Source organism: Chiloscyllium plagiosum, chromosome 9, assembly GCF_004010195.1.
Source record: "Chiloscyllium plagiosum isolate BGI_BamShark_2017 chromosome 9, ASM401019v2, whole genome shotgun sequence".
Taxonomy (NCBI): domain Eukaryota; kingdom Metazoa; phylum Chordata; class Chondrichthyes; order Orectolobiformes; family Hemiscylliidae; genus Chiloscyllium; species Chiloscyllium plagiosum.
Genome location: NC_057718.1, coordinates 50,131,436 through 50,146,727, shown reverse-complemented (window position 1 = coordinate 50,146,727; position 15,292 = coordinate 50,131,436). Strand labels below are relative to the sequence as shown.

General features: G+C 42.2%; 1 protein-coding gene across 1 annotated transcript in view; it reads left to right on the top strand.

Moving 5' to 3' along the window:
* The window catches only part of LOC122552860 (follicle-stimulating hormone receptor-like), a 141,920-nt gene that overhangs the window by 115,839 nt on the left and 10,789 nt on the right, over positions 1-15,292 (top strand). The window contains exon 7 of the mRNA XM_043695907.1: positions 12,888-13,082. Coding sequence (XP_043551842.1) covers positions 12,888-13,082 — 195 coding nt within the window. The remainder of the gene's footprint in view (positions 1-12,887; positions 13,083-15,292) is intronic.

The following is a 15,292-nucleotide window of genomic DNA, read 5'->3' as shown; positions in this document are numbered from 1 at the left end:
CCACACCCTGGAGTACTGTGTGCAGTTCTGGTCTCCAAATTTGAGGAAAGACATTCTGGCTATTGACTGGAGTGACTGGGCTTGTATACCCTTCAGTTTAGAAGATTGAGAGGGGATCTGATTGAGACATATAAGATTATTAAAGGATTGGACACTCTGGAGGCAGGAAACATGTTTCCGCTGATGGGTGAGTGCCGAACCAGAGGACAGCTTAAAAATACAGGGTAGATTATTTAGGACAGAGATGAGGAGAAACTTCTTCACCCAGAGAGTGGTGGCTGTGTGGAATGCTCTGCCCCAGAGGGCAGTGGAGGCACAGTCTCTGGATTCATTTAAGAAAGAGTTGGATAGAGCTCTCAAGGATAGTGGAATCAAGGGTTATGGAGATAAGGCAGGAACAGGATACTGATTAAGGATGATCAGCCATGATCATATTGAATGGTGGTGCAGGCTTGAAGGGCAGAATGGCCTACTCCTGCACCTTTTGTCTATTGTCCATTATCAATCAACCACAGTGAGCATTGAACTTAGGTCCCCAGAATGTCATCTAGGTCTCTGAATTGTTAAACTAGTGATAATACCTCTTGGCTGTCAATTTTATAATCACGGATTTAAATCTCTAGGACCTGCCTAATATCTTCTGTTTATACTAGGAGAAAGTGAGGACTGCAGATGCTGGGATCAGAGTCAAAAAGTGTGGTGCTGGAAAAGCACAGCTGGTTAGGCAGCATCTGAGGAGCAGGGGAATTGATGTTTCAAGCATAAGCTCTTCATCCGGCTAGTATAAAGAGCTTATGCTTGAAATGTCGACTCTCCTGCTCCTCGGAAACTGCCTGACTGGCTGTGCTTTTCCAGCACTACACTTTTTGACCAACATGTCTTTATACCTAAAGCTTTATTTTTGGAAGATAATGCTTTTTTTGTTTAAGTAGCTTCTCTAATTCCTTCTTTCTGAATGGATCCTTGGGTGTAGCAAATTATTTCCAGAAATAAAGAGCAAAAAATATTCTTGAAAGTGCCATTACCTATTAATGTTCAACCAGCCAGAAATTAGAACATTTTCTCTGAAAAAATAACTTATCCTTTTGGGCAGAGCTGAATGTCAGAAAGGTTGATACTATGGCAGAGGAAGTCATCGATGGGCTGCGAAACTCCCAAAACTTTCCTCCTTCTATGATGTCTTAGCACATCCAGAAAGATGGCGAATTGAATGCCCATCAAGAACGTAGCTGGGTGACTTACGCAGTCAAGTACAAGTCTATTCCTGCACCTAAGGATGGAGACTGTTAGTGGAGGGTGTGGGGTGGCAATGGTGGAGGAGGAAGAGCACTCCTTTTTGGGTGTTCCATGAGACAGAGGACCCTCACTGACTGCAATGACTGCCTGAATGGCAATAACATCACCAGAACTGAATGGATCATCTGCCCTTTCCATTCCCCACAATCACTAAAAGCTACCCGCTTGCGCCTTTCCTGACCCATTTACCTCTCACTATTTTCTCCCTCTTTATGGAAATTTCCTCAAGTCTACTCAGCTGAAACAGAATTGTCTGATGGTTAATCCACACACCCTGTATTTGTGACATTGCTCAGTTGTGCACCAGTTAATTAATGATTGTTTCCTTTTTAAATTACCAGTATGACTTTTCATCAATTCTGACTGTATAGTCTGTTCTAATGTGTTAACTAATTGTAATTTAGTGCCTTGTTTCAGTATTGGTAGTTATGTGCTGTGCTTTGTGACACTTTGGATATATTGATGAGCAAAACTATATTAACATTGTTAGCACATGCGTGTTGATTTTGATTTGACTTCTTAAATCAAATGAAGACAGGTGTCCCAAGCCCTGCTATTCGCTACCCACCATTTGAGATTTCCAACTCAAAGCTTCAGGCTTATCACCCACCCTTGTAGCCCTTTAGAGTTTCCATGCCAACTCAATGCCAACTAATGTTGTCCATCCACCTCCAATGGTTCCTCATAACGTCTATACTAACGTATCATCCTGCTATTCCTATTCACTCAATATGCAGTGTACAGAACCAATGAACCATACAGTGACCATGGATTATATGAAACTGCTATTAAACTGAAAAAATATTCATAAATTTTGGGAAAACAAATGGTGTTCCTACAACCCTATAAAAGTATTCATTAAACAGACTGTTAAAATGTCAATAACAGGGGATTTAAGCAGTTGATTTCTCTTGGTCTCGTGCAAGTAACAATTGAGACGTTGATAAGAGTTAAAGAAAAAACTTCTTATAAGTTCATAAAAGTGTCAATCAAGCTAAGTGAACACTTCTCCACACTTGTGCTTTTTTTAAAAGTTCACTCACAGGATGCAAGCATCTCTGGTTAAGCTAGCATTTATTGCCTAACCCTAATTTCCCAGAGGGCAGTTGAAAGTCAACCACTTTGCTGTTGATCTTTAGTCACGTGTAGGCCAGACCAGGCAAGGATGACAGATTTCCTTCCTTGAGGTGTTGTTATGTGGGGACTGAGGACTAGAAGGTTAGATATGTAAACAAACAGTTGGGCTGAAGTCTAAGAAAAGAAAGACTGGTTGAGTTGTTTTTTTAATCAGCCCTTTCTGACATTCGGCTGTGCCTGTGGCTGCTACCTATCTGCTGCCAGGGATGACAGGCCTGCCTATTGTGCCCTACTTCCCTGGAGCGAAAACAGCCTGTAAGATGTACTTCATACTGAGGTTGTTCTGCAAAATCAGCAAATTTCCCAACTCAAACTACCTGCCTCAATGGCAAAAATCAGCTCCAGGAGGTTATGTACTCTGATTTTAAAGGCACAACTGCCCTGTCTCTGCCCAAAAATGGGCATGAGGGGAAGAGTTATATTTGGAAATTTGTTCCCAAGACAAACAGGGGAGATAAAGGGGACAAAAATCTGACATAATTATAAGTAATATCATCACAACATCATGCTGTCATTTATATTTAATTAATAAGTTTTTTCTCTATATGTTTGCTGTAGTTTTGGCTGGTTTGCTTGATTTTCTACATGCTGACACAAGCATACCCTCGAATTTTCTTTCAAGATCTGCAGACCCCCTTGGTCCATGGCCAGCAGTGACTTTTGGATGTCGATGCTATATTAACCGTACTGACACCGATCTCTGCGTGGAGTACCTTGGAGTGTGTAGCTGTGCAGTTTAGACTGACACTATGTGAACCCAGCTCCACATGTATTTGATATTATTATCCATTCTCAGCATCCCAATTACCACCATGCCCCTCACCTCATTAATGTGTGGGGAGGAGAACTGGATCTCAGTGACTCCCAGGTTTCGGGAGTGTAAATGCACTTATCCAAAATATCCCAAACTGGAGGAAAAACCTTTATGGTACAAGATAAAGGACCCCCGAAGGTAGCTTTTGGGACAGATTTGGGAATGGACTGAACACTGTGTGGAAACTTTGTCAATAACCCCATGAAGCTGTAGAGATGTGAGAAAGAAAATGGTTGGTTCAGGTTGTAAGATTGCTTACTGAGCTGGAAGGTTTGTTCTCAGACGTTTCATCACCATGCTAGGTAACATCATCAGTGAGCTTCTGTTGAAGCACTGGTGTTCTGTTCCAGTTTCAATTTATGTGTCTTGGTCTGTTGTGGTGGTTGATCTCTAGAAAGTGTGTCAGATGAGCTTGAAGTATGGCTTGAACAATCTTATGCCCATGACAGATTCTATCCTCAGAACTTATAACCCATCATGTTGAACCACGATAACCAGAATTAGAGTTTGCGTGTTCAGTAATGCTTGAGAGAGAGAGAGAGAGAAAGGCGGGGCTATAAGTGCTTGCTCAGCATGGCCATCTCTCAGCCTTGAAAAATATAATTATCTAAAATTAAAATCACCGTAGTACTGCTCTCTCATTTGAGAGAGACAACCAGCTTCAGTTCTGAAGAATGGTTAGTGAACCCAAAATGTTAACTCTGCTTCCTCTCCACAGATGCCACCAGACCTGCTGAGTCTTTCCAGCCATTTCAGTTTTTGGTCCTGATTTCCAGCATCCACAATTCTTCATTTTTTTCTCGTCGTTTGGTGGCACTTTAACCTGAGGGCCAATACACCTCAGACAAAGGCAGAGGTTGAAAAAGAGAATCTTTCACGGTAATCTCTGCCAGTGGAGGAATTGATTCGATACGGTTGGCATCACAAACTAGCCAACTGAGTTAAACCAACCTAGCTACTGCTTAAACTGAACGGCAAAGACTGAAAATAAATTCTTAAAGGAAATTCATACAAGAAAGATTTGTCGTTCAAACCAATTACATGTCGTACATTCATTCAGTTCAGACAGGATGGCCTTGAGGGCAGCTGCACCAGACTGTCTCTTCTACATCAACATGCAACAGCGAAAAATTACTTGCCAGGACAAGATTGCTAATAATAGAAGGGCCCAGATATAAACTGAAGAATGTCCCAGGAACTATAAATTCCTATTCCCATTTTAAGTTTTAGTTATTTCAAGGACAATTAGGATGGGCAAGAAAAGATTTCAACCAGTGACATTTAGCCAGTATTGTCAACATCAATGAACAAATACATTTTAAAAGCCCAAGCACTGTCATACAAAAGGAGAGAAGAATGAAGCAAGAGACTTCCCCAAGCCCTAAGCTAGTACTATCGAGTTCCTGTTATGTTTTGCTGTCCTGCTCAGTCACTTAGTGCAGCTTGATCCACATATAAGATGCAGATTTAACTGACATGTGTCCATTTGTGGGCGGCACGGTGGCACAGTGGTTAGCACTGCTGCCTCACAGCGCCAGAGACCCGGGTTCAATTCCCGCCTCAGGCGACTGACTGTGTGGAGTTTGCACGTTCTCCCTGTGTCTGCGTGGGTTTCCTCCGGGTGCTCCGGTTTCCTCCCTCAGTCCAAAGATGTGCAGGTCAGGTGAATTGGCCATACTAAATTGCCCGTAGTGTTAGGTAAGGGGCAAATGTAGGGGTATGGGTGGGTTTCGCTTCAGCGGGTCGGTGTGGACTTGTTGGGCCGAAGGGCCTGTTTCCACACTGTAATGTAATGTAATGTAATTTACACACATGCGCACAAAAGATTGATGTGTAGCCACTACCGAAACAAAGTGGATCTAAGCTAGCCGAAGTCCGGTTAGCTCAATTGGTAGAGCATGAGACCCTTAATCTCAGGGTCGTGGCATCAAGCCCCACGTTGGGCGATACTCTTCTTGAGGCAGCACGGTGGCTCAGTGGTTAGCACTGCTGCCTCACAGCACCAGGGACCCAGGTTCAATTCCCGCATTGGGTGACTGTCTCTGTGGAGTTTGCGTGGGTTTCCTCCTGGTACTCCCATTTCCTCCCACAATCCAAAGATGTGCTAGTCAGGTGAATTAGCCATGTAAAATTGCCCACATGTTTAGGTGTGTTAGTCAGGGGTAAATATAAGGTAGAGGAATGGATCTGGGTGGTTACTCTTCAGAGGGTTGATGTGGACTTGTTGGGCTGAAGGGCCTGTTTCCATAATGGAGGGACTCTAATCTAAATATCATTGCTTCCACGATGATGAGCTGCATTAAATCCTGTCCAGTATATTGAAATGAAAGTATAACTTGAAGCTGCTTATAGAATAAAATAATGTTCTGAGACACTTCACTGGACTATTATTGCTTATAGCCAGGAATTACATCTCAGTTATTGGGGATCAGTTTAGCTCAAATACCTGCATGGTGTGTTACAAAGCATTGTGATGCGAACAGCTTGAGTTCAAGTTCCATCATTGGCTGAGGTTATCATGAAGGACTTTCTTCCTCAAGGAGGAAGACAGGCAAAAATCAGTGGCCACGTGGTCAGTGAGGGAAAAAAGAAAAAAACATACACTGCTAACTGACACAGCAGTGAATCTGCACAGCTACTACTTTTGCTGTTAGAGTTCATGTATCTCTGGACATCAGGGTGTGTTTAGGAAAAATTAGCAAACATTGAAATTCACAGCTGACCTTGGAGGAACTGTGTGGGAGAGCTCACAGCACAGAAACAGATAAATGCATAGTTTTCTAAGTGTAACCTTGTTGTAAGTCGACACTAGTGAGTAGAGTGGGTTCTTTCTTGATTATATATTTTATTGAGATCTATCTCCTGATTAAATTTTAACAATATAAATCAGAAGTACTGAGTTAGTCTGGAATTGGGAGTGTGGTTCTAGAAAAGCACAGCAGGTCAGGCGACTGGCAAGGAGCAGGAGAATCGACTTTTCGGGCATAAGCCCGTCATCAGGAATATGTGTTTCCTGATGAAGGGCTTATGCCCGAAAGGTTGATTCTCCTGCTCCTTGGATGCAGCCTGACCTGCTGTGGTTTTCCAGTACCACACTCCCAACTCTGATCTGTAGCATCTGTAGTCCTCACTTTCTCTAATTTAGTCTGGAGCAATGTTTTTTTTAGAGCAATAAGACGGTGCTATTTTCTAGGTCTGTAGATTGTGAAGGTGCGAAGATGGCCTTTAGTAGAGTGACATGCTGTTCCTGTCAAATGTGGAAGTTTAGGGAGAGTTTACCTGTTACTGAGAATTATGTCAGCAGGAAGTGTCTTTGGTTGCGAATCCTAACACCTTGCATGGATCAGTTGGAGCGTCAGTTAGAGACAATGAGGAATTTACAGAAGAAACAGGATGTGATGGATGGCAGCTAAAGGAAAGGAGAAAAGCTACGGCCCCATCACAAACAAGTATGCTGTTTTGGAAAACGCAGGGGTCATAGAGTCATAGAAATGTACAGCATGGAAACAGACCCTTCGGTCCAACCTGTCCATGCCGACCAGATATCCCAACCCATCTAGTCCCAGCTGACAGCACCTGGCCCATATGCCTCCAAACCCTTCCTATTCATATACCCATCCAAATGCTTCTTAAATGTTGCAATTGTACCATCCCCCACCACATCCTCTGGCAGCTCGTTCCATGCACGTACCACCCTCTGCAAGAAAAGGTTGCCCCTTAGGTCTCTTTTATATCTTTCCCCTCTCACCCTAAACCTATGCCCTCTAGTTCTGGACTCCCCGACCCCAGGGAAAAGACTTTGTCTATTTATCCTATCCATGCCCCTCATAATTTTGTAAACCTCTATAAGGTCATCCCTCAGCCTCCGACGCTCCAGGGAAAACAGACCCAGCCTCTCCCTGTAGCTCAAATTCTCCAATCCTGGCAACATCCTTGTAAATCTTTTCTGAACCCTTTCAAATTTCACGAATCTTTCTGATAGGAAGGAGACCAGAATTGCATGCAATACTCCAACAGTGGCCTAACCAATGTCCTGTACAGCCGCAACATGACCTCCTAACTCCTGTACTCAATACTCTGACCAATAAAGGAAAGCATACCAAACGCCTTCTTCACTATCCTATCTACCTCCGACTCCACTTTCAAGGAGCTATGAACCTGCACTCCAAGGTCTCTTTGTTCAGCAACACTCCCAAGGACCTTAGCATTCAGTGTGTAATTCCTGCTAAGATTTGCTTTCCCAAAATGCAGGACATTGCATTTATCTGAATTAAACTCCAAATGCCACTTCTCAGTCCATTGGCCCATCTGGTCCAGATCTTGTTGTAGTCTGAGGTAACCCTCTTCGCTGTCCACTACACCTTCAATTTTGGTGTCATCTGCAAACTTACTAACTGTACCTCTTATGCTCGCATCCAAATCATTTATTGGGGAACTTTGTCGAATGCCTTACTGAAGTCCATATTGATCACATCTACCGCTCTGCCCTCATCAATCTTCTTTGTTACTTCTTCAAAAAACTCAATCAAGTTTGTGAGACATGATTTCCCACGCACAAAGCCATGTTGACTGTCCCTAAGCAGTCCTTGCCTATCCAAATACATGTACATCCTGTCCCTCAGGAGTTTCTCCAACAACTTGCCCACCACTGAGGTCAGGCTCACCAGTCTGTAGTTCCCTGGCTTGTCTTTACCACCCTTCTTAAACAGTGGCACCACATTTGCCAACCTCCAGTCTTCCGGCACCTCACCTGTGACTATCAGTGATACAAACATCTCAGCAAGAGGCCCAGCAATCACTTCTCTAGCTTCCCACAGAGTTGTCAGGGACACCTGATCAGGTCCTGGGGATTTATCCACCTTTAACCATTTCAAGACATCCAGCAATTCCTCCTCTGTAATCTTGACATTTTGCAAGATGTCACCATCTATTTCCCTACTGTCTATATCTTCCATATCCTTTTCCACAGTAAATACTGATGCAAAATATTCATTTAGTATCGCCCCCATTTTCTGTGGCTCCAAACAAAGGCGGCCTTGCTGATCTTTGAGCTGCCCTATTCTCTCCCTAGTTACCCTTTTGTCCTTCATAGATTTTATGGAATCTCAGAAGAATGTAGCATGAACAGCCAAATTTCTGGTATCAAGACTGCCTCTAATGTAATGAGGGGTAAATCAGGTTCCAAGGAATCGATTGTGTGAAGGGACTCTCTGGTCAAAGGCACAGACAGATGTTTCTGTGGCCAGCAGCAAAAACTCAGAATGGTGTGTTGCCAGGATTAAGGATATCTCAGAGAGGGTGCAGAATGTTCTCAAAAGGGCGAGGGACAAGCAGGATGTCATTGTACACATTGGAAATAATGACATAGGAAGGGAAAAGGATGAAATTCTGAAGGGAGAACATAGAAAGTTAGGCAGGAATTCAAAAAGGAAAGCCTCAAGGTTAGCAATATCTGGATTACTCATGGTGCTACGGGCTAGTGAGGGTAGAAATAGGAGGATAGAACAGATGAATGCATGGCTGAGGAGCTGGTGTGGGGAGACGGGTTCACATTTTTGGATCATTGGAATTTCATCTGGGGTAGAAGTGACGTGTACAATAAAGACAGATTGCACCTAAATTAGAAGGGGACTAATGTATTGGCAGAGAGATTTGCTAGAGCTGCTTGGGAAGATTTAAACTGGTAAGTTGAGGAGGTGGGACCCAGTGAAATAGTGAGGAAAGAGATCAATGTGAGACTGGTACAGTTGAGAAAAGGAGCGAGTCAAACAGGGCAGGCAGGAACAAGGTAGGACTGATAAATTAAACTGCATTTACTTCAATGCAAGAGGCCTAACAGGGGAGGCAGATGAACTCAGGGCATGGGTAAGAACATGGGACTGGGACATCATAGCAATTACAGAAATGTGGCTCAGGGATGGATAGAACTGGCAGCTTAATGTTCCAGGAAACAAATGCTACAGGAAGGATAGAAAGGGAGGCAAGAGAGGAGGGGGAGTGGTGTTTTTGATCAGGGATAACATTACTGCTGTATTTCAGGAGGTTATTTGTTATTTGGGTGGAACTGAGAAATCAGAAAGGGATGATCACCTTATTTGGATTGTATAAGGGACCCCCTATTAGTCAGTGTGAAACTGAGAAACAAATTATTAAGGAAATTTCAGTTATTTGTAAGAATAATAGGGTGGTTATGATAGGGGATTTTAACTTTCTAAACATAGACTGGGACTGCCATAATGTTAAGGGGAGAGATGGAGAGGAATTTGTTAAGTGTGTCCAAGAAAACCTTCTGATTCAGTATGTGGATGTACCTACTAGAGAAAGTGCAAAACTTGATCTACTCTTGGGAAGTAAGGCAGGGCAAATGACTGAGATGTCAATAGGGGAGCACTTTGGGGCCAGCGACCATAATTCTATTAGTTTTAAAATAATGTTGGAAAAGGATAGACCGGATCTAAAAGTTGAAGTTTTAAATTGGAGAAAGGCTAATTTTGACGGTATTAGGCAAGAGCTTTCAAAAGCTAATTGGGGGCAGATGTTCACAGGTAAAGGGACAGTTGGAAAATGGGAAGCTTTCAGAAATGAGATAACAAGAGTCCACAGACAGTACATTCCTGTTCGGGTGAAAGGAAAGGCTGGTAGGTGGAGGAAATGCTGGATACCTAGAGAAATTGAGGTTTTGGTTAAGAAAAAGAAGCAAGCATATGTCAGGTATAGACAGGAGAGATCAAGTGAATCCTTAGAAGAGTGTAAAGGCAGTAAAAGTATTCTTAAGAGGGAAATCAGGAAGGCAAAAAGAGGACATGAGATAGCTTTGGCAAATAGAGTTAAGGAGAATCCAAAGAGATGTTATGAATACATTAAGGACAAAAGGGTAACCAGAGAGTAAATAGGGCCCCTCAAAGATCAACAAGGCAGGAGCCACAGGAGAAGGGGGAGAACTAAACAAGTATTTTGCATCAATAGTTACTGTGGAGAAAGACATGGAAGAAACAGGATATTGGGAAATAGATGGTGACATTTTGAAAAATGTCTATTTTACAGAGGAGTAGGTGCTGGATGTCTTGAAATGCATAAAAATGGATAAATCCCCAGGAGTTGGCTAATGTGGTGCCACTATTTAAGAAAGGAAAAGCCAGGGAACTATAGACTGGTGAGTCTGACGTTGCTGGTAGGCAGTTGTTGGAGGAACTCCTGAGGGACAGGACTTACATGTATTTGTAAAGGCAAGGACTGAATAAGATTAGTCGGCATGGCTTTGTGTGTGGAAAATTATGTCTCACAAACTTGATTGAGATTTTTGAAGAAGTAAGAGACCTTGGAGTGCAGGTCCATAGTTCCTTGAAAGTAGTGTTACAGGTAGATGGGATATTGAAGAAGGCGTTTGGTATGCTTTCCTTTATTGGTCAGAGTATTAAGTACAGGAGTTGGGAGATCATGTTGTGGCTGTACAGGTCATTGGTTTCGGCCACTTTTGGAATATTGCGTGCAATTCTGGTCTCCTTCCTATCAGAAAGATGTTGTGAAACTTGAAAGGGTTCAGAAAAGGTTGACAAGTTTGTTGCCAGGATTGGAGGATTTGAGCTATGGGGAGAGGTTGAATAGGCTGGGGCTGTTTTCCCTGGAGCATTGGAGGCTGAGTAGTGACTTTATAGAGGTTTACAAAATCATGAGGGGCCTGGATAGACTAAATAGATAAGATCTTTTCCCTGGGGTGAGGGAGTCCAGAACTCGAGGGCATAGGTTTAGAGTGAGAGGGGAAAGATATAAAGGTTCTAAGGGGCAACTTTTTCACACAGAGGGTGATGTGTGTACGGAATGAGCTGCCAGAGGAAGTGGTGAAAGCTAATACAATTACAGCATTTAAAAGGCATCTGGATGGGTATATAAATCGGAAGAGTTTAGAGGGATATGAGCCACTGCTAGCAAATGCGATTAGATTAGATTGTTATCTGGTCGGTATGGACAAGTTGGACTGGAGCGTCTGTTTCCATGTGTACATCTCTATGACACTATGACTCATCCCTTGCCTGAGGTATAGTGGCCCTGACATTAAACCATCACCAGTCATATCTCTCTCTCTCTTACTCTCTCTCTCTCTCTCTCTCTCTCGATCTCTAATAGTCTGGTGAGACTATGGTAACTCAATTGTAATTGGGCAAACTGTCACCGCACAGTGCTTTTGATCATTTTTGACATATTCACAAAAGGCAAAAACAAGCAAGTATACCATGAGTTTAAGCAGTACAAGGTGAATGACAGGACAGTGGTGAAGAAAGATAAGTGTGACTGCAACTAAGAAAACAAAATCCTTCTGTCTGTTTCCCTATGGCCTATCACTATTCATATGGACTCAGCTTTCACACAACTGCCTATACGAAGAGGTTATTATCGTGGACTAAAAGGTTAATGACATCTTGACTTTGATAGCTGCTCAGCATGTGCATGGGGGCTATGTCATAATGATGTCCGATCATATGGAACTAGACCCCAAATCTGCAGGTTCCTGAGCTGTCCTTTCTTGACATCTTCTGCATCTATTCACAATCAATAAAGATGATTGATATTCACTGACTACATATGGACTATCTTCTAGCAGACTTTACTACAGGTGTGTCAGAAGGCCCATCTGCAGGAGACATCCACATCTATGGAAAATAATTGCAAAATCAGATTAAAAGTCTGGAGGAGTTAGTCAGCTTGATCTTCAAAGTTTAAAATGAAAGGTTATTTGCATTCCAGTCTAACATAGTAATTCTATAGTGTGTGGAACAATATATTTGTGATAAAGGTTCAAATAATGGAGTAATATCACTAATGAATGTGTACACTGGTTTGAAGAAGACCATGTTCCCTTGGCTAACTTCAGCAGCCTGGGTCATTGGAAGGAGATATTGCTGGAAAGCGCAGATGAGCCAACTATTATTACACCTTTCTAATAGCTGCTGAACTAACAGTTCTTTGTAGGTCATTATTTGTGAAATATTTCATGCTCTTTTAGTTCCAGGTCTTCCTCATCCTTGGAAACAATGTAGCATAATTAACAATGAGTTATGATAAAGCTAACACATTATTCATTGGCAACTCTGTGGACTGACAATTCAAGGTGAGTAGATGGAGACTAGCGTTGGTTTTTGGGTGACATTCATCAATGGAAATAAACTACCTAGAGATCATATTCCTTTAGTTTCTTACTATTTATTAAATATAATTATCAGTTATACAACTGCATAATGTTCTACTATTGATTCAGACCCCAGTTGTACACAGACATTTACAGTTTGGATCCAAGGTTAGACCCTGTCTTTTCCTGCTCTTTGTATTTCTACTGCAATTAGGTTCATGTGGCACATGATGACCTCAGTAGGTATTCACATATGTGTGGTGTACAGACAGTTACTTCTTTATACACATCAACCAAAGATGAACACATGCACGTTCTCACATTTCGTATTGGTAATACAGTAATTCTCTTGAATATTTGTAGGATGCTTCAAACATACAAAGCCCAATTCATGTATGTACATAATTCTTTCCTCATTCGCAAACAGAATTCCAGATATCTCATGTCAGGAGCAACACAATTTAATTATTCAGTAATGATACCATGGAAACCAACAGGCTTCCATTATTTTCACAGGGATATTTCCAGAACTGGTATCACTGCACTTCCGATTCACGGCTTGAAATCTATTAAGAAGCTCATAGCTCAGTCAACCAATAACTTGAAAAGGTTACCACCTCTGACCAACTTTGTTGAACTAAGGGAAGCCAGTATGACATACTCGAGCCACTGCTGCGCCTTCGAGAATGAAAATGCTAAGAAGAAAAAGGAGTGAGTGTGTTTGTTCTTTTTCCCATGTTGGTCAATATAAATTTATAAAGGAATGAACGTATGTCTGAGAGATTGTAAATAAAACAATAAAAAATGTTGAAAGTATACAGCATATCAGTCAGCAACTGAAAAGACAGGTTACCATATTTTCAAGAATGTGGCTTTTGTCACATGAATACTATGTATTTCCAGCAGTTTTTGTTTTATTTCTGATAATTAGCATTTGCGTTACTTTCCAATTTATTATCCTGAGATTTTGCTATGGTAGTGCTATGGGGACTTGAGTTTGAATCACACCACAGAATTCAAAAAAAGTTTGGATCTAAAAGACTAACAATGACCATGAAGCCATTGTCAATTATGGGAAACACCCATCTGCTTCACTTGAGGGAAGGAAACTATCATCCTTACATTGTCTGGCCTACCTTTGATTCCAGATCCATACAATGTGGTTGACTTCCAATTGCCCTCTGGGCAATTAGGGACGGTCAATAAATGCTGGCCCAGTCAGCAACACCCAGATCCTCTTGTGACAACATGGCGGTGAACCCTTCTGTTAATTAAACCAAACACCCAGAAAAGCTCACCTAATAATCTATTAAAATATGAGTGACAGAGAACTCCCAAATTCCACTATTTAAAGACAATATCATCAATTTATTTTTTAACTCTAAAAGTAAACATTAAAAAACAACTATTCACAACTCTAAGCCTCCCTTTCTCTGAACTGCTTATTATCGGCCTCCAATTCTATAACAATATGCTGTTCCAATAAGACACTTATTAAAATTACATCAACTTAATTTCAAAACCATACAGCGTCTGGCATCTTTGATGGCTATCTTCTTTTGGCTGAAGATCTCTGTGGGTCATCTTTTTTTTACTGTGAGTATGTTTCATATGAAAATGTACCTTTGAGAGAGTGTTTCCTAATTTCTTGGATCTGTGTTGATGACAGATGCTCTGTCTGCAATCTTCAAAAGACCTGCATTTTTATATCCCCAGCAGCAGATTGTCTCATTGGTTCAGTGTTGGCAAAACAATAAATTCAAACTCGATTGCGTTTTAGAGTCCCCATAAACCGACATTTACCGTGGTCAATCCTACCGAACCTGCCCATCTTTGGACTGTGGGAGGAAACCGAAGCACCCAAGCAAAAATGGGGAGAACATGCAACCTCCATATAGACAGTTGACCTAGACTGGAGTTAAACCAGGATCCCTGATGCTGTGAGACAGCAATGCCAAACACTGAGCCACGCTGACTGAGTTTGATGCACCTGCTCAGCCACTTCAGAGTGCAGTTATATGTCAACCACATTGCTAGAGATCTGGAGTCACATGTAGAGTCATAAAGTCATAGAGATGTACAGCACAGAAACAGAACCTTTGGTCCAACCCATCCATGCCGACCAGTTATACCAACACCATCTAGTCCCACCTGCCAGCACCTGGCCCATATGCCTCCAAACCATTCCTATTCATATACCCATCCAAATGCCTCTTAAATGTTGCAATTGTACCAGCCTCCACTACTTCCTCTGGCAGCTCACACACATACCACCCTCTGCATGAAACAGTTGCCCCTTAGGTCGCTATTATATCTTTCCCCTCTCACCCTAAACTTATGCCCTCTAGTTCTGAACTCACCCACCCCAGGGAAAAGACTTTGTCTATTTATCCTGTCCATGTCCCTTATAATGTTGTAAACCTATGTAAGGTCACCCTCCGATGCTCGAGAAAAATCAGCCCCAGCCTGTACAGCCTCTCGATATAGCTCAAATCCTCCAATCCTGACAACATCCTTATAAATCTTTTCTGAACCCTTTCAAGTTTCACAACATCTTTCCGATAGGAAGGAGACCAGAATTGCACGCAATATTCCAACAGTGGCCTAACCAATGTCCTGTACAACCGCAACATGACCTCCCAACTCCTGTACTCAATACTCTGACAAATAAAGGAAAGCATACCAAATGCTCCTTCACTATCCTAGACATGATTTCCCACGCACAAAGCCATGTTGACTATCCTGAATCAGTCCTTGCCTTTCCAAATACATGTACATCCTATCCCTCAGGATTCTCTCCAACAACTTGCCCACCACCAACGTCAGGCTCACTGGTTTGTAGTTCCCTGGCTTGTCCTTACCTTTTTTCTTAAACGTTAACCAACCTCCAGTCTTCCGGCACCTCACCTGTGACTATCAAT